General features: G+C 44.3%; 1 protein-coding gene across 2 annotated transcripts in view; it reads left to right on the plus strand.

Moving 5' to 3' along the window:
- Positions 1 to 22,394, plus strand: part of RGL1 (ral guanine nucleotide dissociation stimulator like 1) — a 220,785-nt gene that overhangs the window by 158,020 nt on the left and 40,371 nt on the right. For both annotated transcript variants that reach the window (XM_079760833.1, XM_079760834.1), the window contains 2 exons: positions 5,288 to 5,365; positions 20,840 to 21,024. In XM_079760833.1, the coding sequence (XP_079616959.1) occupies positions 5,288 to 5,365; positions 20,840 to 21,024 (263 nt within the window). The remainder of the gene's footprint in view (positions 1 to 5,287; positions 5,366 to 20,839; positions 21,025 to 22,394) is intronic.

Genomic DNA, 22,394 nt, shown 5'->3' on the forward strand with positions numbered 1-22,394 from the left:
CTGGACTTGGGTCTTAGGAAATAGTCATTGGATGAAGACAAAACGAGTGGAAGAATAAATAACTGAGTGAATGAGTAAAAAGCTCAATGTTTCTAACCTCAAAGAATTTATAATCTGGTGGGGGGAGACATAGAATAAATAAACAAAATAACCACAACTGTGTGGTTGGGCAGTGACTCAGATGCTGGTAAGTCTGACTATTCAGGTTCAAACCCCTGCCCCACTTATTAGCTGAATTTTCAAGGGCAAATTACTTCAGCTCTCTGGGCCTCATCTTCTCATCTACAAAATCGGAATAATAATAATAATAATAATAATAATAATAATACCACCCTAGAAGATTTCTGTGAAAAGTAAATGAAAAAAATTATATAAAGTGCTCAGCACAGTGCGTGGCATATAATAAGCTCTTGGCAATTATTAACTGCTATTATTATTAGATGACTTGCTAGAATCAAGTGGAGCCTGAAAAGTTCTTCAGGACTTCGCCCATCCTGGTCTACTGTTACTGCGCTGTTTCTGTTTGGGAGCAAAGGTTGGAAAGGTCCCCTCCCAGAAAGATTGTCCCTGGCCAGTGTTGTATCTTAGGGATTCTCTGAACCACAAATATCCCTGGTCCTCCCTTCAAACACATATTAAACATTTCATCCGCCCAGATGGGCTCTACACAATACATCTACACCCCCCCCTGGAAAAAAACTGTTTCCTGTTTAAATATTAGCAATCAGTTAAACATTATGTTGTTTTTTTCTTTTTCTAGTAATTTTTAGGCTGCAGTAAATAATTGCTGAAGGCTGTACTTTAGAAGATACTTGTAAATCTACCTTTCGCCTTGTGATACAGAGAAAACCATGTCAAAAGTCATTCTGACCATTTGTGTTCTAATTTGTTTTATGAGTTACCATTTAAAAAAGGGCAGTTCCTCGGTGGTAAGCCTTCTTAAGAGGTTGGAGCTTTGATCTCAGATCCTAGGGAGGCTTTGCAGAAATTGGAGGTGACATTGTTGGCAGTTTGTCTGTAACTATTCTACTGCCATTAATTAAACACACGCATCTACACGCCCTTTATTTACTCCCCTGGAGTCAATGAATTGAACTTGACTTTGGTTTTTGCTGGGAAGCTGTGAGAGGGTCCAGGAAACATCAAAGGAATGCTCTTAATCTAGTAAAACTGATTCTCAAATACCCTAGCTCAAACATTAAAGAGTTCTTGATTCTAAAGCTGGTCTAGCTTCTTTACTGTAAAGCATTAATTCTCCTTAATGATAAGAAAAGTTCAGGGGCAAATAATCCCCAGTCCATAAGTCCCAGGCACTTTAATTTTATTTCACTTCTAAAGGTCTCTTTTGTAAAATTGTATATATACACTGAGTGGCCAGATTATTATGATCTCTGAACCCATAATAATCTGGCCACTCAGTGTGTGTGTGTGTGTGTGTGTAGATAGATAGATAGGTATCAGTATATATTTTAGAGGCCCGGTGCATGAATGGGGTCTGGCCAGCCTGGCCAGTGAGAGGGGACATGGGCGGTTGGCCGGCCTGCCTGCTGGTCAAACTCCTGGTCGAGGGGACAATTTGCATATTAGCCTTTTATTATATAGGATATACACTGAGTGGCCAGATTATTATGCATTCAGAGATCATAATAATCTGGCCACTCAGTGTATATCACTCTGTTTTTGTTTTTCTTTTTGCATTTTCATACTGCTTACACCTTCATGAACTCAACTTAAACATCTTAAAACTTTATTTCTTTTGTATCTTAAATTTTTGCACGAGTTACAGCTATCCTAAAGCTTTTTTATGCTCCTAACCCTTTAGAAATGAAGGCACAGATTGGCTAAGACACTTGTGTAAGCAGATGGTGCCTTTGCAGAACCCAGTAGCTGGAAGATCCATTGTCATGTATGCTTAGGGAATTCTACGGAACCACTCATGTGCTCCCAACAAATAGCCATCACTAGGCCTGTTGGGTGCCTGGTTTTTCTTTTAATCCTTACCCAAAAATATTTTTCCATTGATTTTTAGAGAGAGTGGAAATGAGGGGGAGAGACAGAGAAAGAAACATGTATGCAAGAGAGACACATTGATTAATTGCCTCCCGCATGTACCCTGACCAGGCAAGGGATTGAACTTGCAACCTAGGTACGTGTCCTTGACCCGAACTGAACCCAGGACCCTTCAGTCCCCAGGCCGACATGCTCTATCCACTGAGCCAAATCGGCTATGGCAGAGTGCCTGTTTTAAGTTCTAAAGAGTAGTGAGCAGAAAAGACAAAAATCCTACTCTCGTGGAATGATGTTGTAATGGACGTTAAACACAAAGAGTAAATTATTACACATGTTAGCAGGTGTTAAAGGTGGTGGTGTTAGAGTTGCTTTGTGTTTTCAATAGGTTGGTCAGGGAAGGCCTCACTGATGAAGTGACATTTGAGGAGAGATCTGAAGGAGCTGAGGGAGTGTGCCTTTGGCATAGGTGTGGGACGGGGCAGTAGGGAGTGCAAGGTTCTGAGGCTGGAGGATGCCTGGGCTGTGGGTGGAGCAACCAGGAGGCCAGTGAGGCTGAGGAAAAGTGAGTGCAGGAGACCTGGTCAGAGACAATCAGGAGCAGGTAGTTTAGGGCCTTGTGGGACAGGTAAGACGCTGGCCTTTTCTCAGAGCGAGATGGGAGCCGACATGATGTAGTTTACACTGACTGGGATCATGTGGCTGCTTCTCAGAAGCCAGGAGTTAGGTGGCTGTTGCCTTGCTCTAGGGCAGAGATGCTGCTAGGCTGAGCCAGCTGGAAGTAATGAGAAGGGTGTAGATTCAGGACATGTTATAAAGGCGGAGTCAAAAGGATTTCCTGGTGGATTGGGTAGAGAAGAATTAATAATGTGTGCAAACTCCAAGTCTGAGCACCTAGACCACAGGGAGATATTTCTCCTCTGCCACACGTGCATTATTGTTGCTGGTTCTTACTGGCCTCCAAGTTATTATCACAGTCAATCTGGTCCCAATTATGAATCTGCAGACACTCTGGTGGCCGGAAGGGCCATCTGTATCATCTTCTAGGCCCACATTCTGAGAAAATGGGCCTCACTTAATTAATGAGAGAGCTTTGCTCACCAGGGTAGGTTGCTTACTCCTTCTCCACACATCTGACTGCACCTGGGGCATGTCCCTCTGGGCGCGGAGCTGTGGTAAGTGTGAGTGCCATCCCAGCCAGCATCTCAGCTCTTAGTCCGGAAAATGCAGAGAAAGAGCAGCAGAGCTGGAGAAGCTCAAGTAAAGACAAGGAATAGGAAGGTCAGGACACTGTTAGAACAAACAGCTCTGAAGAAGAAATCACAGGAGCAGTAAAATGTGTGTCTTTTCTTTGTAAGGGTTTTTCCTTCTTATTTCTCTCACTCATGGCTTCTCGTTGGGAGAGAAAAGGTGCAATATTTCTAAAATAACCAGGGAGAGAATTAATGGAGGACGGGCAAGAAGAGCTTGGTAAAGTGGCTCTCAGAGCCCCAATGCTCACTGCCCCCTACCCCCTGCCCTTTGCCCCCCAACCTTCCTACTTAAGTCAACCCCAAAGCCTACTATGAGAGAACAGGAGGACTCAGTTCACTATGGTGGTGGCCAAGGAGAGAGCCAAAAATTCCACTCTGTTTATTTACTAGGAATCTATCCCCGCATTGCTCACTTGGGGTGGAGTAAATCTTAATCTGACTGAGTTGTCTCTGGAAAAGCAAAGGGTAGCCCTGGAAGCCCTCTAAGTAGCAGGTGCAGGGCAGCAGGAAGAGGAGCAGGGAGGGCGGAGGCCAGTGGAAAATATTTCAGGGAGGCCAAGAGGTCCATAAGGCTGATGAGCTCGAAAAAGGAGCAGGTGGATTGGGAGGGGGCGGTTCATGCCTAAGGGCACAAACTGGAACCTCCAGGATAGGGTGATAAGGAGACCAGACGGACTGGCATTCAGTCAAACCAGATGGTGGACTTTTATTTTTAAAAGGATTTTAAATGCTAAGAACCAGGAACCATAAGGGCGGTGGGGCCTTTAATCCCATTAGTAAAAGATAAAAGTGTGCTCTTTAAAAATGTAAAGCCACCAGTTATAGAATTTCTATTATCCAAACTTTGGCACAGACTGTCAGCTTGGGAAATTCCAAGGAATCTCTGAATTCGTCATTGATGGAAAGATGAACTACAGAAATAGTCTAAGTATTATAAGTGAATGTAAAGACTCCTGAAGAATTCAAAGTAAACTTACTACATGTACATTCTGAACCAAATAAAACATGATCTATTTGTATGAAATAGATTTGCTTACATACAGAGTTGGAAGAAGAGCTAACCAGGGGCTGATCAGTTATTTAGTAAATTTTGAGTACGCACTGAGCCAAATTTTAACATTTAAGCACCTGTTGCTTCCTAAAATATTGTGCCCCAGTGCCCCCTTCCCTAGTTGATGTGTCTAGGTCAGCCCAGCCTCAATGTACCCACAGCTGCTCTCCTGAGATATAACAATTCTGCTCTTTGGTCCTTGTCTCTATCTCAGCCATCACTTGAGAGTCCAGAATTATTTCCATAACCCTTTTCGAACAGGACTCATCCTCGAAGAGACCACAGTCAGTGTGGGGTTGTCACTCTGTGCTCAGTTGTGGCACGTGTGAAAGCTGTGTCAGCAGGGCCCTGGCTGGTGGACGCAGTAGAGGGCTGGGGGTGTCGAGTCATGTGCTCAGGAGTTCACGAAGGGCCCTAGCCAGTTTTGCTCAGTGGATGGAGCGTCAGCCTGTGGACTGAAGAGTCCAGGGTTTGATTCCAGTCAAGGGCACATATCTCAGTTACAAGCTCGATCCCTGGCCCTGGTTGGGACGCATGCAGGAGGCAACCAGTTGATGTGTCTCTCTCACATCAATGTTTCTCTCTCTATGTGTGTCTCCCCCTCCATTCCATTCTCTAAAAATCAATGGAAAAATATTCTCGGGTGAGAATGAACAACAACAACAAAAGGTTCACAAAGGGTCATGTAGCATCTGATTATTCTGCTGAGAGGAAAAGCCTAATTTCATTTTTTAAAAATTCAAAGAAATGTTAACTACTAAGAGCAAGTTTAAGTAGGGTGATTCATTGTCACTTTTCTATTTAGAATAGGCCAATATACCCATTAAGTAAATATCAATAATCCAATATAATTTTTGATGCTATTGCATAAATATTTCTTTCCTGAATTATTCCTGAATGTTCTTTCATGGTTGAAACTGAGTAGAGTGGCTTTCCAACACCATTGACTGGGTTTTGTTTGTTTGCACCCATAAAGGTATGGAAACCTGACAAGCCCAAACTGTGAAGAAGATGGGAGCCAAAATTCACCAGAGTCCAGGACAGTGATCCGGAAGTGAGTGTCTTTTCTCTGCATTACAGGCTCTTAGTCAAGACTTACTGTCTGAACGAATATGGTTTAGTAGGGTTTTCTAAAAATTCCTTTGGAATATTGCCATTTTTTTTCCATAATGTATAAGCACATAGCATTATTTTTTGACTCTCTAATGACATTCATTTATTCATCCCCTAAAAATGTATTGAGCACCTACTGTTTGCTAGGCTCTGTGTTAAGGAATACAGCCCTGAACAAAAATAAGTAAGGCCCAGCTCTATGAAGTTTATATTTTAGCAGAGAGAGACAAAGAATCCACCCAAAAAGGGAGGAAGGAGGTAAGGGGTCTAGATGCTGGTGGAGTCTGACTCACACTGGACCAGGAATGCGCTTTCTGGTCTGGGGATGTTGGATCAGAGTCCTCAATGTGGTGCAGGCTGGGCTTTGTGACTACCAGGCAAAGAGAATATGGAAAAAGCTATGAGGCAGGAACAGTGTTCAAGAAACAGTGAGGAGGGGAGGGAGGCTGGAGCAGAGTGATTGAGGGGCAATTGCTAGGAGAAAAGATTTGTAAGGAGGAGAAGCCCCGGATCACGTGGGGACTCAAAGGTCTTGGGAAGGACATTGAGTTTTATTCTGAGGAAGATGTGTGTTTAGAAGGTTTTGAGAAGACTAGTGCTGTGTCCTGATTTGTGTTTTTAAAGGCTTACTCTGGCTCTGGCATGACAGTGGGGATGGGAGCAAGAATGCCAGCAAGGAGTCTTTTAAGGGTCCAGGCAAAGGATGATGGTAGGTGGACTTGAGGTTACAGCAGAGGAACTCAGCTTCTGCAGAGTGTTGACGGTGTTGCTGACAGGATGTGCTGGTGGAGAGGATGGGGCATATGAGATAAGAAGAGGAGGCAAGATGCCTCCAGGGTTGTGGTGTGAGCAACTATAGAGCAGAACCTCAGTTTTACCAGACTGGTGGGCAGGAACCTGTTGGTGGGGAGTGTGTGTCAGTAACTTAACCTTAGACATGTTCATTTGAGGTCATCAAAGTCTAGATTTCAGGGAGAAGTCTGGACTGGAAGTATATATTTGAGCATCCTTAGTTTCTCCATGGTAGTTAAAGCTATGGGACTGCATGTGACCTCCTGGGGATGAAGGGTAGCTAGAGAAGAGAGAAGTGCAAATGAGTTAAGGTTAGGGGGCGAGATACTGATGGGGAGTTTGATTCAGGTAGGGTACCAGGAATGCACTTTCTGATCTGGCGATGTTGAATCAAAGCCTTGGTTCCCTTCAGTGTTTAGAGTTAGGAAAGGAGAGGGTCCAGCAGAGGAGCCTGGATCAGAGCAGCTGGGGGAAGGAGAAGAAAGATGTTATGTTCCAGAAGACAAGCTAAGAAAGGGTTCAGGGTGAGGAGGGACCAGCTGCGTCTGACGCTGCCCATAGATCAAGTGAGAGGAGCCTGGGGAGTTGACTATTGCTTTTGCAATGCTTTGATCTTTTGTTTGATTAGCACAGATGTGGTTTAAGAGAGGATGGAAAGGGAGGGAGAGGGGATGGTGAGTTTGACAACTTTTTGGAGTTTTGCTATAAAGAGGTGGAGGATCATCTAAGGGCAAGGGGGGGTGTTTTCATTGTGTATATGTTTTGTTTTGTTTTGTTTTTACAATGGGAGATCATTTACGCTAATGATCTTGGATACAGTCTGGAAAAATCCACGATGCAGAGGTGGGGGATACAACTATAGCAGTGATATTCTCAAGTAGGTGGGATATATTTCTGAGTGCCTGGAACACTGGTAGTAAATATTCATTTTGGGGCCAAAAAATCCTATGGAATTTTTATCCCAGAGGATTAACCCATGCACTCCTTTCTTCAGGAGCCTGGGATGTGAAGGTTAGAAACTGTCTTTTAAACTCCCAAATTAGGCTCCAGATAGTTTTATACTTTTTTTGGATGGGCTATAACTTTCCAGAAAACAGGACACACCAGAGTAGATATTTGAATGCCAAGTGCAAGATGTGGTGAGTGGAATGCCTTATTCCTAGAGAGCTTGGGGAATGCTTCTTGGAGGTGACATTTGACCTAGATCCTAAGAGGGGAGGGTGAAGACTTTATTGATAGAGCCATCCAGGCAGAGGGAACCGTGGGACCATACCAGGGACATGCAGTGGGCATGACATTTTAGGGAACAACACAGAATTGGTGTGGCTGCTTCACAGTACATAGGGTTAGGGGAAGGGAGTTAGTGGAGCTGACTAGATTGGGGTTATATCATGAAGGGCCTCAATTCGTCACAAGAGAATTTGTACAGGAGGAAAATGCTATGAGATAGATGATTTTGGAGAATGGATTACACTTAGTGCCTTCTTACTCCAAGTGTGGTCCTCAGAACACCAGCCATATGAGCACCGCCTGGGAGCTCCATAGAAATGCAGAATCTCTGCCCCCACCCCACCTAGATTAGAATCTGCATTTTAACAACATCCTCAGGTGAGTCCTATGCACTTTAAAGTTTGAGAATCATAGGATTAGAGAGTTTTTTGTTGTTGTCGTTAATTTTGTTTATCCATGAAAATGAACTGCAATAGTAATTTTTTTTTTAGAAGAACCTTTCTCTGATGTGTCTTTTAAAGCATATACAGAAGAGATACTATAAGAATTGAGTGGTCAGCTTGTCAAATGTTACCTTGACCAGAGTCAGAAATGAGCGTGTTGCTATCCACATATTTTGAAATTGAGTCAGATCTAGAGCTTCCATTCAACCAGCCACCCAAGCTCTCCAAGATCAACAGTCTGTACAATGCCCAGAGCCTGGCTGTTTCCCAGGGGGTGTTTGAGATTCAATAGGTTTCTGGGAAGTAGTAGTTAAAGAAATGGATTTGTACCCTGGTTGTGAAGAGTCACCCTCGGTGTTTTAAAGGCTTGTTATTATAAAACTGAAAGCGTCATTCAGCTTCATTGTGTACCAGGAACAGTAAGGTGGGTGAAACTCCAGGGTAGGCTGTCTTAAAGGGCTTCGGTCTCAAGCATACGGGGCCTTTACAAAGCGCTTCACATATAACGCCCCCGAGGCCCGTCATCTGGCCACAATGGTCCTTTCCCAAAGCCTCACAATGAATTGCTGGAAAGTTCTTGACCCTTTTTCTCAGACTGAGTTGCCTTTTTAGAAAATTAGGCCTGATGAAATATGCCCCTTTCTCTTATAACAGGTTGCTCTGTCCTGCAAGCACGCTGAAACCCCTCTGTCTGCTGACCTCTCTCTTCCTTCCACTTCCCTTTCTGCTGTTTCTTACTGTTCTTCTTCCTCCCACTTCTCCTTTTATTATTTTTACCTCCTTTCACCCTTACCATTTTGCTCTCTTTTTCTAAACGTACTCTGTCCTGATCATTTTGTGATGGAAGGAGTCACTGCTCTGTCTTTCTGAGAGGAAGTCAGGGGCCCACCCTCCCCATCCGTAGGTGGCATACTGATGGCGTCTCCATCACCCAGAGCTCCGGCATCTGAAGACCAAAGGCTTCCTGGTGGCTGATGGGTGTGCAGGAATTAGGACAACATGGGAGTTCTCAATGGGCAATTTTGCCCTCAGAGGACATTGGCAATATCTGGAGAAATTTTGGTTTCAGGTCCATGGGGAGCCACTATTGGCATCTTGTGGGTAGGGGCCAGGATTGCTGTGGAACATTCTACAGTGCACAAGTGAATTATGTGACCCTACGTGTCCAAAGTGCCTAGGGAAGAAATCCTGCTATCTGGTGATGAGGCTGCCATCTTGAGTATATAAATCTGTGTAAAATTAGGACCATGCTTATTTGGAAATTTATTTGTTCATATCCCTTCTTGTAATTGGGAGAATCAAATGCTGAGGTGGCCCAGGGACCAGCCTCACAGAAGGTGGAAGGTTAGGGGCCCTGGCTAAGGAGCCTGGAGAACTCAGATTTGAGCTCCCTGCAACCCACCCCCCCCCAATCACTCTGTCAGGGACCAGCCATGTGACCTGGTCACTTTACCTCTCTCACTTTCGATTCTTTACCTGAAGCATGAGTGCTTGGAATTTGTGAGCTTTGAGGTCCTTTCAAGTTTAATGATAGCTAGGATAAAATTTATTTAGCTCTCTCTTTATCTTTCTTAAAATTAAAATGAATATCAGAAACAGAGGTGTGGTCCAAATAGTATATTGCATTTTTGAAAGGTACCCTTAACTGCTTCTCTCTGTTGGGAAGACCATGCAACCTGTTTTGATAAAATAGGAAGAAAAAATAAACAGTATCTTTGATTGGCTTGTTATTCACCACAACTACTCACTGTGGTTATTAATAAAGAGCTGGGCTAAAGCGTGGCATTGTGGGTAAGACAAGGAGTGGCAAAATGCCCATTGTTTTCCTTTGCTGGGAATCTGTCTTGTGATTGCAGGTGGGAAACAGACACAGGAAGAAGTAAACATCCTGCTTTAGGGCAGTCTCCCTCAGTCTTGGAGAGTTTTAGGGATGGGGAATCACTGCTGGGTTTAACCATGAACAGAAAAGTGATCAGCCATTGTTTGGCTTTTCGTTTTTTGCTGGAAAGCATGGAGCTAGGCTTTCATTTTATGCAGGCTCCTAAGTCCCAAGATAACACTCTTTCCTGTGTTTCTAAATATGGATCTAATCAACCTCCCAGAGGATAAAAGAATTAAAAGAAGGAAAACGAGGAAGTGCAGATGAAACAGTCAGGATGAAAGATTGGTTTCTGGTGTCTTGGACCACAAGTGACCAGTGTTCTTCATGCACTTCAGAAACACTCGGGTTGTGCCGACTCCCACCTGTAATCCCAGCCCCGAGTGTGCCCAGTTCCGGCTTTGTGCTACCGGACGCCTTTGAAGTTCTGGCCCAAACAAGCATCCCTCCCATTGCAAGGAGTTCACCTTCCAGGGCTTCTAGACGTTGGGATCTTGGCCACCCAGCGATTTCTGACGTTAGCGTTAAACTGATGGATCCAGTGCTTACTGTGTTGATTTCTACGTTCCCCAAGTTGCCACTGTTTGGAAATCAGGAAACTCACTTTCTGTGGCAGAAGGAAACCTCTGCCCACACTCATTCTACCTGTGCCCTTTCCCTCCTTCCTGCTGACAGTTTCATGATAACATGCTGTCTATGGAGAACAATAACATCAAGCCCATGGAAAAAGGAAACTCCCTAGTGCAGTCTCCTTGCAGTCATCGAATTCAGGAGTGAAGAGACTGTAAAGAGGGATGTTCTCCATGCAGAGTTGGACACCCCTCCTCTTCACGCTCTGAAATGGAGTTGAGATTAGAATATCTATATATAGCCATAACTTCATTCAAAGAGGTTTAAACCGCCTCAGGAAATGAGGCTATTTTCTTCCTTTTCTTTAACGACCAATGTTGAAGTCGCTTCTGTGTCCTCTTTGATGGACTCTCCTCACCTCCCTCTGGACCGCCATGTTTTGTTTTCCCAAGCTCTTCACCGTAGCAGATCCTAACACTGTTGAAATCATGCTGCTCTCATCTCCACACATCCAGATGATGTGATGGGAATGTCATTCCTCTTATCTTTTCCCAGCATCAGTAAACCGTGACACCAGAGTTTAGTCACTGGTAAAGAATCACATAAATAGTAGTTATCCAAGACATTGGAGACACTTTAAAGAAAAGGGAGATGAGCTAAAGAAAGTTGGCTGTGATTCTTTAACGCCTGGGAAACTTTGCAGTGGAAAGTATTTAAAAATCTTCCCAATATTCATTCCAGCAAATTCACATACCCGGAGAAGGCGATTGAAATTAATCTGAGGAGTTGTAACAAAAATGAGAAGAAAGAGGGGTGAACAACAGAGCATAAAGAAGATGTAAAACTCCAAATTTAGAGAAATTAAAGGCTGTAATGTGAAAGGAATACTTTTAAAAAATAAAAGTTTAAAAACAAACAAACAAACAAAAGAAATGGAGAAGTAATATGCCACATAAAAGAGCCTGGTATTGTTTTTCAAACATCCATACTGGAAAAAGAAACATGGAAATTAAAGTTTTAAAAGTCATTGAAATCATGGATCAAAATTGTGCTTTTAAGGGAAGAGAGTAGGCTTCCAAGCAGTAATTACTTTTTGAACAATTAAGGAGGACTAAACAACATTGATAATGTGTGATACAGAAAGAAGGCAGAAAAGTCATCTGAGAATCTCCCAGGGTGTCCTACACGTTAGAGAAAGGTCAACAGACCTCACATCCAGTCTGTCACTTGGTTCACCCTCCAGCCTCCTCGATGATGGGAGCCATGGTAACCACATCCCCACGCTGGCCACTGCCACAGGCTACATACAGTCTGCTGTGCTCACTGCTGAGGGCATTCCGCTGGGCCCTTGTCCTCTCTGATGGTAGGCTGTGCAATACTGTCCTCATCTCACAGGGTGGAAACTGAGGCTTCAGAAAAGTTATGTGCTTGGACTAAGATCAAGCAGCTGGTTCAGAGAGAGGTCTGGTGTTTGAACTCATGTCCAGCTGACTCCAAGACCTGGGCTTCTCACCATTTTGCTCTGGGCCTTGCCGTTTGAAAAAGAGCTTTGGGATCTCAAGTGCTCAATCCCCGCACCCCCCTCCCCGTTAGTCTGTGTCACAGTAATAGGGCCAAGGCAGAAGTGCATGAAGAACTAGGTTACAGTACCACTATTGTGACTAATGTTTTAGCTTGCTGGCATTCAGAGATCTTTCCATTTGGGATTATTTCCTTTACTCTATGTTATTTTGCCGGGCTTCATTATTGAATGAACACCCTGAGAAAGGACTCCAAACAGCTGTTAGGAATGTGGAAGTTCGGCTTGTTTCCTGGGGAGGAGATGGGTTGCAGGATGTGAGGAAAAAAGAAGGAAGCCCAGGTTGGTCGGGCCATCAATCCGAGTGCCTGCTTCCTGTTCCTGGTGCCGGTAGCATCTGTCATTGCCAATGGAAATTCCATTCTAATGTGAAAACTATAGAAGGCCTCAGTAAGTTTTTCATTAGAGGCCTATGCACAACATAAAAACTCCCTTCTCAGACTGTGCAGAATTGGAGAATAGTGTTATTGAGGTCCCTGAAAAATAATTTTGGTGAGTTGGCAATATCCCTTTCTAATAATAACAGCTAGAGTTCATTGGCTACTTAGCAGGAATAGTCCCTCTGTTAAGTTCTGTATATCCTTTAATAGTCCCATCATAACTCTATGTATTAATAGTCCCATTTTACAGATGAGGAGTCTGAGATATAGAGAGCTTAAGGAGCACACACGTCCAAGGTCATACAGTGAATAAGTGAAAGATCTGGGATTTAACCCAGGCCTTAAACTCTATGCTTTGTGGCCTCTACTTCTTTCCCTGTGGTGAAAAAGAGAATATTTCTCTTAAGTACGTAGGCTGGGACCCTCTTGTTCATCCTTTTTTTTTTTTTTAAATTAAGAGGTTTTTTTTTTGTTTTGTTTTTTTACAACAGTTAGATTTATATAAAATTTGAGCAGATAGCACTGTTCCCATATGCCTCCTTGGCAGTTTCCCCTGTTGTTCTTACGTCAGTATAGTTTGTTTATTATAATAAGTGAATCAGTATTGATACACAGTTAATTACAGCCCATATTTGATTCAGATTTCCTTACTTGTTACCGAATGTCCTTTTCCTGTTCCCAGATCCCACCCAGACACCACATTCCATTTAGTCATCATGTCTCCCAAGACTCTTGTTGGCCTTGACAGTTTCTCAGACTTTTCTTGTTTTTGATGACCTGATGGTTCTGATAAGCACTGGTCAGGTGTATTATAGGGTGCCTCTTTGTTTTCTTGTTATCACCCTTAGATTGACAATTTTCTCATAACTAGACTGAGTTTCTGAGGCTTTGAAAGAAATAACAGAGACAAAATGCTGTTCTCATCACAAGATATCAAGTATACAGGCTGTCAGCATGATTTTTTTAAGAGTTTCAAAAACAAGTTCTATGTATTTTGACACAATACTTAAATAAAGCATGGGGAGTATCATATTGCTTTTTACAAATATCCCAGCTCTCTTCTTCCTCCAGGCATACGTCAAATTACAATTCCCCATGCCACTGAAGATAGGCGTGGTCACGGGGCTATCAGCATGATTTATGACTGCTGATTTTGGCCTTGATCACCTGGTTGAAGTAGTATTTTTCAAATTTCTCTATGGAAAACATCTTCTTTTTCCTGTCCTTTCCATACTATATGGTTTGGAAGGAAGCCACTATGCACAACCCACATTTAAAGAGTAGGGAGTTATGCTTCCTCTTTTAGGGCAAAATATATAATTTATTTGGAAAACTTCTGCATGGGAGGTTTGTCTTCCCCATTTATTAATTTATTCAATCATTTATTTAAATCTGTGTGGACTGGTAGATATTTATTTTATATTTGGGTTATAATACAATGCTTCTTTATTCATTTTGTTGCTTAGATTGTACCAGCTTTAGCTCTTAGATAAACTTGTCAAACTGGCCACGAGTTGGACATGCTTGCAAGAGCTCTTTGGTTGACTCCTGTGCCACTTTGAAATGCTCCTGTCATTGTGGGTTCCTTTACTCTGTTATTTTGCTGGGCTTCATGAGAGCTATTTCATGTGTTTTTGAGTCCTTCCTTCCTTTATGACACTACAAGATGCTCTAGGCTCGTCTTATATTTTTTCTACCGCAGGCCTGGAATTAGCCATTTCTTCAAGGAGACCTAGTTGCTTTGATTAGAGAATGGTATTAGAAGCCATGATCTGGCCCTGGCTGGTGTGGCTCAGAAGGTTGGGCATCGTCCCATGCATGAAAAGTTGCCAGTTTGAATCCCGGTTGGGGCACATGCCTGGGTTGCAGGCTCAGTCCCTGGTAGGGGGTGTGCAGGAGGCAGTCGATCGATGTCTCACTTTCACATTGGTGTTTCTCTCTCTCTCCTTCTCCCTTCCTCTCTCTTTAAAAATCAATAAAAAAAGTCTTAAAAAAAAAGAAATAAGAAACCACAATCTGGGTGCTCTGTGTGCTCATTGCTACTGGGGTGTCACTTATTTTAGGCCCTCTCAGCTGACAGGGCTAGGAAATATATGTGTGTACTAATTATATAAATACACATATTATCAATATTTCTGTGTGCAGCCATCAGCGTTCATATCTGTTAAACATGAGCTCTTACTCATGTCTCCGACTCTAGTCCATGACCACATGGCTTATTCTAGACTCCTCCCCTTGCTTATTTGTAAATTCCCTCTCCGACAGTGAGAAAACTGGCTTCTCCCATCTGCCATTCATTTATTTAACTGTTCAATTCCAGTATACATGCCTAGCAGTGTCAGAATTGTTAACTCATGCAGTAGGAAACAGCTTTCATCAACTAGTGTGGTACATGTGTGTAGTTCCTTTTGCCTTTAGTCCTAGTCTGACAGACTTCACTTCTTGTTTAAAATAATACACAGAGCTAATATTTTTTGAGCACTCGCTATGTTCTAGGGACTAGTCTAAACACTTCACATGTATTGTATCTTTTAGCCCTTACAACAACTCTATGAGGAGGGATCTGTTATTATCCCATTTTACACATTAGGAAGCTGAGACACAAAGCGGTTAGTTAGGTTACAGCTAGTAAGCCATAGAACCAGCATTCCAGCTAGTCCAACTCCAGAGACCGTGCTTAGCTGCTCATGGAAAGCGGGCATTTAGGAGTCCTGTTAGCTTTCTTCCTTTTCTAATGGAATGCATCACTGACACAGTGAATAGGGTTTGTTGACATGGGGTTAAGTCTATGCGCAGTACTTTGCTTCAGTTTCTGTAAATTTACCTCCAGATGCCAGGGCCTGCACATGGAGTTTGGGAATGAGCGACAGGTGGGTAAACACCCTTGACTTTGGGTAATTGGCTTTGGGCTCACCTCCTCCTCTTCTCAGCCCTTTCCACTCTACTTACTGGTATTTCTGCATGTCCTTCCCATCACCACCCTCGTCTTCCTTCTCCTTGTCCTGGAACTTTGTCTCTTCTTCAACTGCCCACAGCCCCTCACTGGCTTGTTCCCTGTACTTGCCTTCTGGTGCTTAGCTCTCTGGCTGTGTTTCATTTATTTCCCTGGGGCCACTCTTAATTCCTCTTTCACGTTCCCTCCCAGTATTCTAATCCCTGCTCACCACCAGTACCAAAATGAACAATGGAAAGTACCAGAAAGCATTGCAAAACGACCTTAACAACTTCAGATAACAATGTTTCCATCCACTCCAGGCTTTTTCAGAAAAAAGAAAAAAAAAATAATCTCTGTCCCTTCCCTTGTTCTTTCTCATCAGAAAACTATCTAGCTGGGGTCTCAGAGGCAGCCTCTATCTGGCAACGCCCCTGCACCCCGAAGACTCTTCTGTGACTAGGAGAACAAGGTGGAAGGCCCCGCTCAGGGTCAGTCTCAAGGTTACTGTGCTCTTTTCCCCTGAAGGGCAAAGTGCATTGGCTCCCACCCTCAGGGCGTGGCAAACGTGGCAGTGTCACGTAGATCTTCTTACCTCTTCATTATCAACATTAGGAAAAGATCCAGTTCTGGGAGAATGTCCTAAAATAGAAAAACATTGTGCTGCTTTTGAAAAATAGTTTCATGTCTTATCTTCTGCTGATGATTAAGTAACAATAAATTATTGTCTTAAACAGTTTTCTGGGGAGAGAAAAGAGCTCTAAATGGACAGTTATTCCTTTTGTATGGTAATCCTATTTCTTGGCTTGGAGGTTACATACAAATCATGAGAGAGATGACTTCATTCCTAAAAAAGTTTTTATTAAACATTTTACCAATTCTAGAGCATTTTACTACTAATGGGATTTTAATATGATTTAATACATTTACCTAAAAATAATCTCTATGCATTGAAAATCTATGGTTTGAGCATAATAGCAGTTAAATGCTCACCTTAGCTCCCTTACTCTGGAGTGAAGGCCCCTGGATGTGGCTAAAATGTTGTACTATTTCCTTGCAACTCTCAGCTAAGTCATCTCTTAGCTTTCAACCAGGTATTACTAAATGTGATTGATGTCTGTTTGGCTAAGAAATCAAATAAGTATAGCAAATCTCATTGTGATTGATACTTCCCCTCTATTTTTAAAAAATATATTTTTATTGATTTCAGAGAGGAAGGGAGAGAGAGAGGAGAGAGAGAAACATCAATGATGAGAAAGAATCACTGATCGGCTGCCTCCTGCACACCCCCTACTGGGAATCAAGCCGGGCATGTGCCCTGACTGGAAATCGAACCATGACCTCCTGGTTCCTAGGTCGATGCTCAACCACTGAGCCATACCAGCTGGGCCCTCCCCTCTATTTCTATTCTCTTATTTCCCTTCAGAATATTTTGCCCTCTCTCACCTCAGGGCCCTTGCTTAGCTGCTGTCCCAGCCTTCACCCTTCCTTATCTTTACTATCTGAGCTTTAACATTATATCCTCAGGGAAGTCCTCCTGAAGCCCTAATTAGATTAGATCTTTCTGAAGTTAAATCCTTCCTGGGACCCTAGGCTCTGCTGTTGTGACACTCATCACATAGTTTTTGTGAATATGGAAACAAAGGGCACTCAGTAAGCGTCACTTTAATCCGTGCGTTAATTCTCCCCAGAGGTCTGTTTCTTAGAAGGAAGTATCTCAGAACAGCATCCGTCAGTCGCACACATTGACGCATGAGCATGCCTTCCTTCTACAGAAATTTGCAGTCGGTTAGAAAAGGTTCACGTACTGCCAACGTTTTGCACGTTGCCAAGAATGCTTGAGGCAGAAAAAGTCATCCCGTTGTCCCTTCAGCTATAAAGCTTGGCCCCCTGCCCCTGGCACATACCCAGCATGCTTACTCAGATGTACATGTCCCCTTGAGACTGGGGGGTTTTGTTCTGTGACCCACCAAAGGTGGCTTTGGCAAAGGAGTCCTGTAGTGGCTTTTGTCCCTTCTGAGTTTAGATTATGTCACAGTCTTAATCTCTCCATTTGGTTTCAGAAATTCCTTCTTCAGTTTCCACCAGTCATTTAAGAGTCATGTCCTGCAATTTGTATTGCTGCTTGATGTGCCCCAGGTGATAAGTCCTGAGGAGGCTGCCCCAGGGCTGTGGGTGTGGGTGGTGTTTGTTCACGGAGCCTGGAGCCACACGCATTCGGGTTTGTATGTTTGTCATTCTTTCTAGGACAGGCGGTAAATTCTTTCTGTTGCTTTCCATGAGTGCTGACTTCCCTGAGCCATTTTACCTTTTTCAGTACCTTCCTTTTGTGGCTTATGGCCCGTAGTTTTAGAACTGCCTCCTCCCCCGATATCTCCCAATGTCCTTATTGATATCATGTCATCTGGAGTCCTGCGTGACCAGGGCCAGGAAGAGGAAAGCAGGTATTACTAGGTCTCTGCTCCAGATCGGGCAGCGGAGTTCCGTGACCTGTCCGCCTCCCTTAGGGCACAGGTGTTCCTTCCCCAGTGTCCTCTCTTGTTCTGTGTCCAGAGCCGAGTGGCTTCCCTGGTTTAACAGTCACACTTTCCTGTGAGTTTGTAGTTAGAGCGCAGGAGCGGAACCAAGGATGGGAAGACAGAAAAGCCACTGGCCACTCACCCTGGGGTAGCTCATGACTGTGATGCTGCTTTCCTTTTTGAAATCTTACCAGTTGCACATTTTATCTGCTTGTCCGTCCATCAAGAACGGAAAGTTTCTTCTCAGAAGGGGCAAGCACAGAGCTGCTGTGAGCTTGGGCCCTGGTCCAGCCTTTCCCGGAGGCCTCCCTGGCCTGTGGATCAGCCCTCTGCTGGTAGGAGGCAGGGTCTGCTTAGTGCTGCAGCATCACGCTGTTTGTGTGTGTCTTTCCCTCCTTCTCTTCCTTCTTCCTCCTTCCTGTCGTTTCTCTTCTGTACGAAAATGCTTTTTCTAGCTGATTCACTGTCTGGGCTGGTAGTGGACTTTCAGAGCCCCCTTAGGCTGAGCTGCGGGACTGGCACTGTTACAGAGGGTACATGATAGGTTACCAGAGCTGGTTAAAACGTGAGGCTGAGGGGGACACATTTTGCACTCAAAGAAGGAACTAAGTCCTTCTCCCTTCTGAGGCTGCACCTCTCTGGAGGTAATTTCTTTAGAGTGCGCCTATAGAAATACACACGCACACGGAGAGGGAAACAAGGATGCACGTTTTGTAGTTGTTTGCAATTGTGAGGACCTGAAAATAACCTCAGCACTTGCACACTAGTGGGCGAAGACTGATGCTAATTCTCTTGCGTCCGTGCAGGGAACACTGCGCAGCCCTGAGAAACAGGACGATCTAGAGGTAGTGAGTGCAGTGGTGTCTGTAACATACTAATCCGTGGGGAAAAGCCATGTTGGGTTACATATACATATTCTAGCTATTTAAACATATCCATATCCATAGAAAAGTCTAAAAGAACGTACTCCAAACTGTTAACAGAAATTCACGGGAATGGGATTAGAGTGAAAGGGGAGTAGATGTTTTGCTGTTTTAGTTTATACCCATTTGTAATATTCACTTTTGTCTATAAATAAATTAGTTTTATAATTTTAAGAATAACAATATGGGGGTAAAAGAGTAAATGACATATTAATTTATTGTAATGCCTTTTTACCTGTCATTTTGGATTTCTACCTAGGTTTTCTTTTACATTATTAAGCGCTGAGGGGTCACTGGGGTCATTGAGTTACTGGTCTTGATCTTAGCTGGATGCTGTTTTTCTTTTAATTTTTAATTTTGTTAATCCTCACCCGAGGATGTTTTTCCCATTGCTTTTTTAGAGTTAATGGAAGGGAGGGAGAGAGAGAGAAATATTGTTGTGTAGAGAGACACATCGATTGGATCGATTGGTTGCCTCCCGCCAGCACCCCCACTGAAGCTGGGGATCGAACCTGCAAGCCATGACTGGGGATCAAACCCAGGACCGTTTGGTGTATGGGCTGATGCTGTAACCATTGAGACCCATTGGCCAGGACTGGCTGCTGTTCTTTTATTTTTATTGTATTATGTGAATTACTAGCTCTCTATACCTATTTTCCCATCAGTGTCATTGGAAGAGTATTCTCTCACTGAAATATTAGCTGACTGTGGTACTAGTTAAATTAATTCATCCATCCTTTAGAAGTGCAGAACTGTTCGGTAGGAGTCAACCTGCTCAGCCATCAAAAGAAATCACCTTCACAATGGCTCTGCTTGCCAAGTTTATCTTCACCGTTCACAACCTAACTTCTCTAGTCATACTGTGTCTCCCACTTGAACCATATTTTTCTCTTGTAATTTGAGAAGCAAAAGGATAATTTTGTGAGGACATTTTTGGTTTTTATGTTGAAACCCTGGTGATCTTTGTAAAATTAAATTTATGCACTTATCTTTTCCACTTAGCTTTTTATCAGTCGGATTTCTAGCCTACTGTCAGTTAATTCCTGAAATGCTGGGACTGTAGCTTTTGTGGTCTCTGATTTGAGTGAACCCAGGATTGGAAACACTTAGTCTTCTTGTGCACAGACTGCTTTGAAGTTGCTTCAAGACTCACTAAATCTTCTCTGCATGTCTTTTTTCTGCCCTGTATGGATTTTTCCAAGGATTATAGTCCTTTAAAATTTTTTTTTTATCAGTCTTTACCCTGCTCCTTAAAATAATAAAATGTAGTCAGCTTGTTTTCAAGTACTTTAATTTAATTGACATTGCTTTGTTACCGGAGGAAGTTGAGATCTTGGGGTGCCGTGAGGAAATGAATTTCCTGAGGCACCCACGGGAGAATGGGGTTTCATGGTCAGCTTTATTGATGATGTAAAATGAAGGGGGTTCCCTTCCAAGGTCCCATCTCTGTCCGCCCCACCATGGAAAACGTCCAACCTTGTCTTCAGCAGGGACAGAATTAAGGCCACTGCCCAGAATTTCTGTTCCATAGTAAAGTCCAGTCCAGCACCTGGCTAGCTTAGGTTGTGTTCCCAGCTGCAGTCCATTGTGTGTGGGGTCTGCATGGCCATGGGCCATGGTGCTTAAGGCCACGTGGCTATGGAGAGAGAACACAAACACACAGGCAAGTCTGGGTCACGAGCAAGAGAGCTCCTTTGTCTGGGGTTTTAACCAGGAGCTTAACCAATTAACTCTCCAAGATTTTGCACGCTTCTGATGGGGTCCACCCCCTAGCCAATCCATTGTTCCCCAGGCTAGACTGACAGGCAAGCACCTCCCCGGTGCCACCCGGACTACTGCACTAGTGCCTGTATCTCCCACTGCTTCCCCCAACAACCCAGCACCTGATGGAGGAAGGGAAGGGTGTTAATCCCCTTGGAGGAACAATACTGTGTGAAGCTGTAGCTTCCGGGTGAAGCTGCCCAATGACCTTGCTCTCAGTGTCTGACTTCCCTTTGCTTTCTTCCCTTTATTAGTATTAACGAGCTAATTCCGATGATAACGCATTCTCTGTTGACCACCTGCCCATGTTTTCCTGGGGTGTGCCCAGGCTGGGTCCTGGTGTCCAGGGCCTGTTTTGAGTCCCCACAACCAGCCCGGTGCAGTGACTCCCCATTTCTCTCTTTCAGTGCAATCGCCTCTATCCTGCGGGCCTGGCTTGACCAATGTGGAGAGGACTTCCGAGAGCCCCCACACTTCCCTTGCTTACAGAAACTGCTGGACTATCTCAAACGCATGATGCCAGGCTCCGACCCAGAGAGAAGAGCACAAAACCTTCTTGAGCAGTTTCACAAGCAGGAGGTGGAAGCCGACAGTGAGTACTGGTTTGGTCCCAGGGAAAAAGCTGGGTTCTGATTCTGTAACCGCCACGTTGAGGAAATGTTCTCCCTCCCCTTGTTGACTGGGAGACCTTGGCTTCCCTCTGAAGGACAAGCTGCTGGGGGATTGGTGGTGGGTGTCAAATCTCAAGGTCATTCAGGGCCTAATTCCAGAGCCCTAGAGCTTTAGAGCAAAGCGTCTTCTCAAGACCACCTAGACCGGAGCCCTCGTTTTACAGGGGAGGAAACTGGACCCGGAGAAGCGAAGTAATTTTCTAGGGTTTCTTCTAATGTCATAAAAAGGATGATCTTCTGTTTCTGCACTGAGCCTGAATTTGCTCTTTATTATCTGCCCAATGGCTCCTCCTACGATCAAATGGAAACCCATCCCACACAACAGCCCCCATTCAGCAGGCCAGGAATGGCCTCCAGTTCTGCCCCTGCCCTCACAGAAGCTGGGAAGGGGTGTTTCTCCTTCCCTGAAAAGCGTCACTGTAGTTAATCTGCCCCCTGCCAGGGCAGGTTACCGTCATTCAGAGTCCCCAAAGGCCTCATCAGGGGAGGTTTCCCTGGCTGTTTTTTCCTATTTGAGGAATTGACTGCCTATTTTCAAGGACAAAGGAAGAGCCACCACCGCAGGTCCTGGAACTATCAGGCGTTACAGAAAGCCAGAGAGAGATTAGGACGGGCTTTCAGCGTGATGCTTTCACCCCCACTGGCGTGCCAGGCGCTGGTTGCCATGACGCCTGACCCACTTGGAACTCCTGACAGGCATGTCCCAGAAGTGACGCCCGATTTCCTCAGTGGGTAAAGGAAACAGTTCCGCCACACCGATAAGGGACGCTGCCTCAGCGCCAAAGAAAATACCCTTAAATCCCAAACGGTACCTGCTGAACTTTTTCTGTTATGGAGGACCAGCGAGGGGAAAGCACAGTTGCATCATTGGAAGCTGCCTGCCAAGCGCTGCTATCTCAGATGACTTCATCTGCCGGGAATGTTTGAATGCCAGGGGCGCTCCTCCAGCCCGGACCTCAGGGCCTCCCGCCCCCTTTGTGCGCAGTGGAAAGGCTGGGTTAGAGCCCAGCTCTCCCTGGGGCTGCCCCTGGCTCCGGGCCTAATTGGGGAACCGGTGGGACCGGTCGTTCATTGTTCCTACCAGGGACAGAAGACAGAGCTCACTGGCAGGCTTTGGGAAGGCTTTCAGTATCCCAGAATGACTTTTTTCTAAGTTTGGACATTTTTTATCAAGAAAGCTCAAAACTGATGTTTAAGTACAGGAGCCATTACTGAAAAGGAGTTTTAGGAGCTTGGTTCCCATGAGCGTCTTTTACCCAAATTCATTCTGGCAAAAGCAACAACCTCTCCT

Source organism: Cnephaeus nilssonii, assembly GCF_951640355.1.
Source record: "Cnephaeus nilssonii genome assembly, chromosome: 21".
Lineage (NCBI taxonomy): Eukaryota > Metazoa > Chordata > Mammalia > Chiroptera > Vespertilionidae > Cnephaeus > Cnephaeus nilssonii.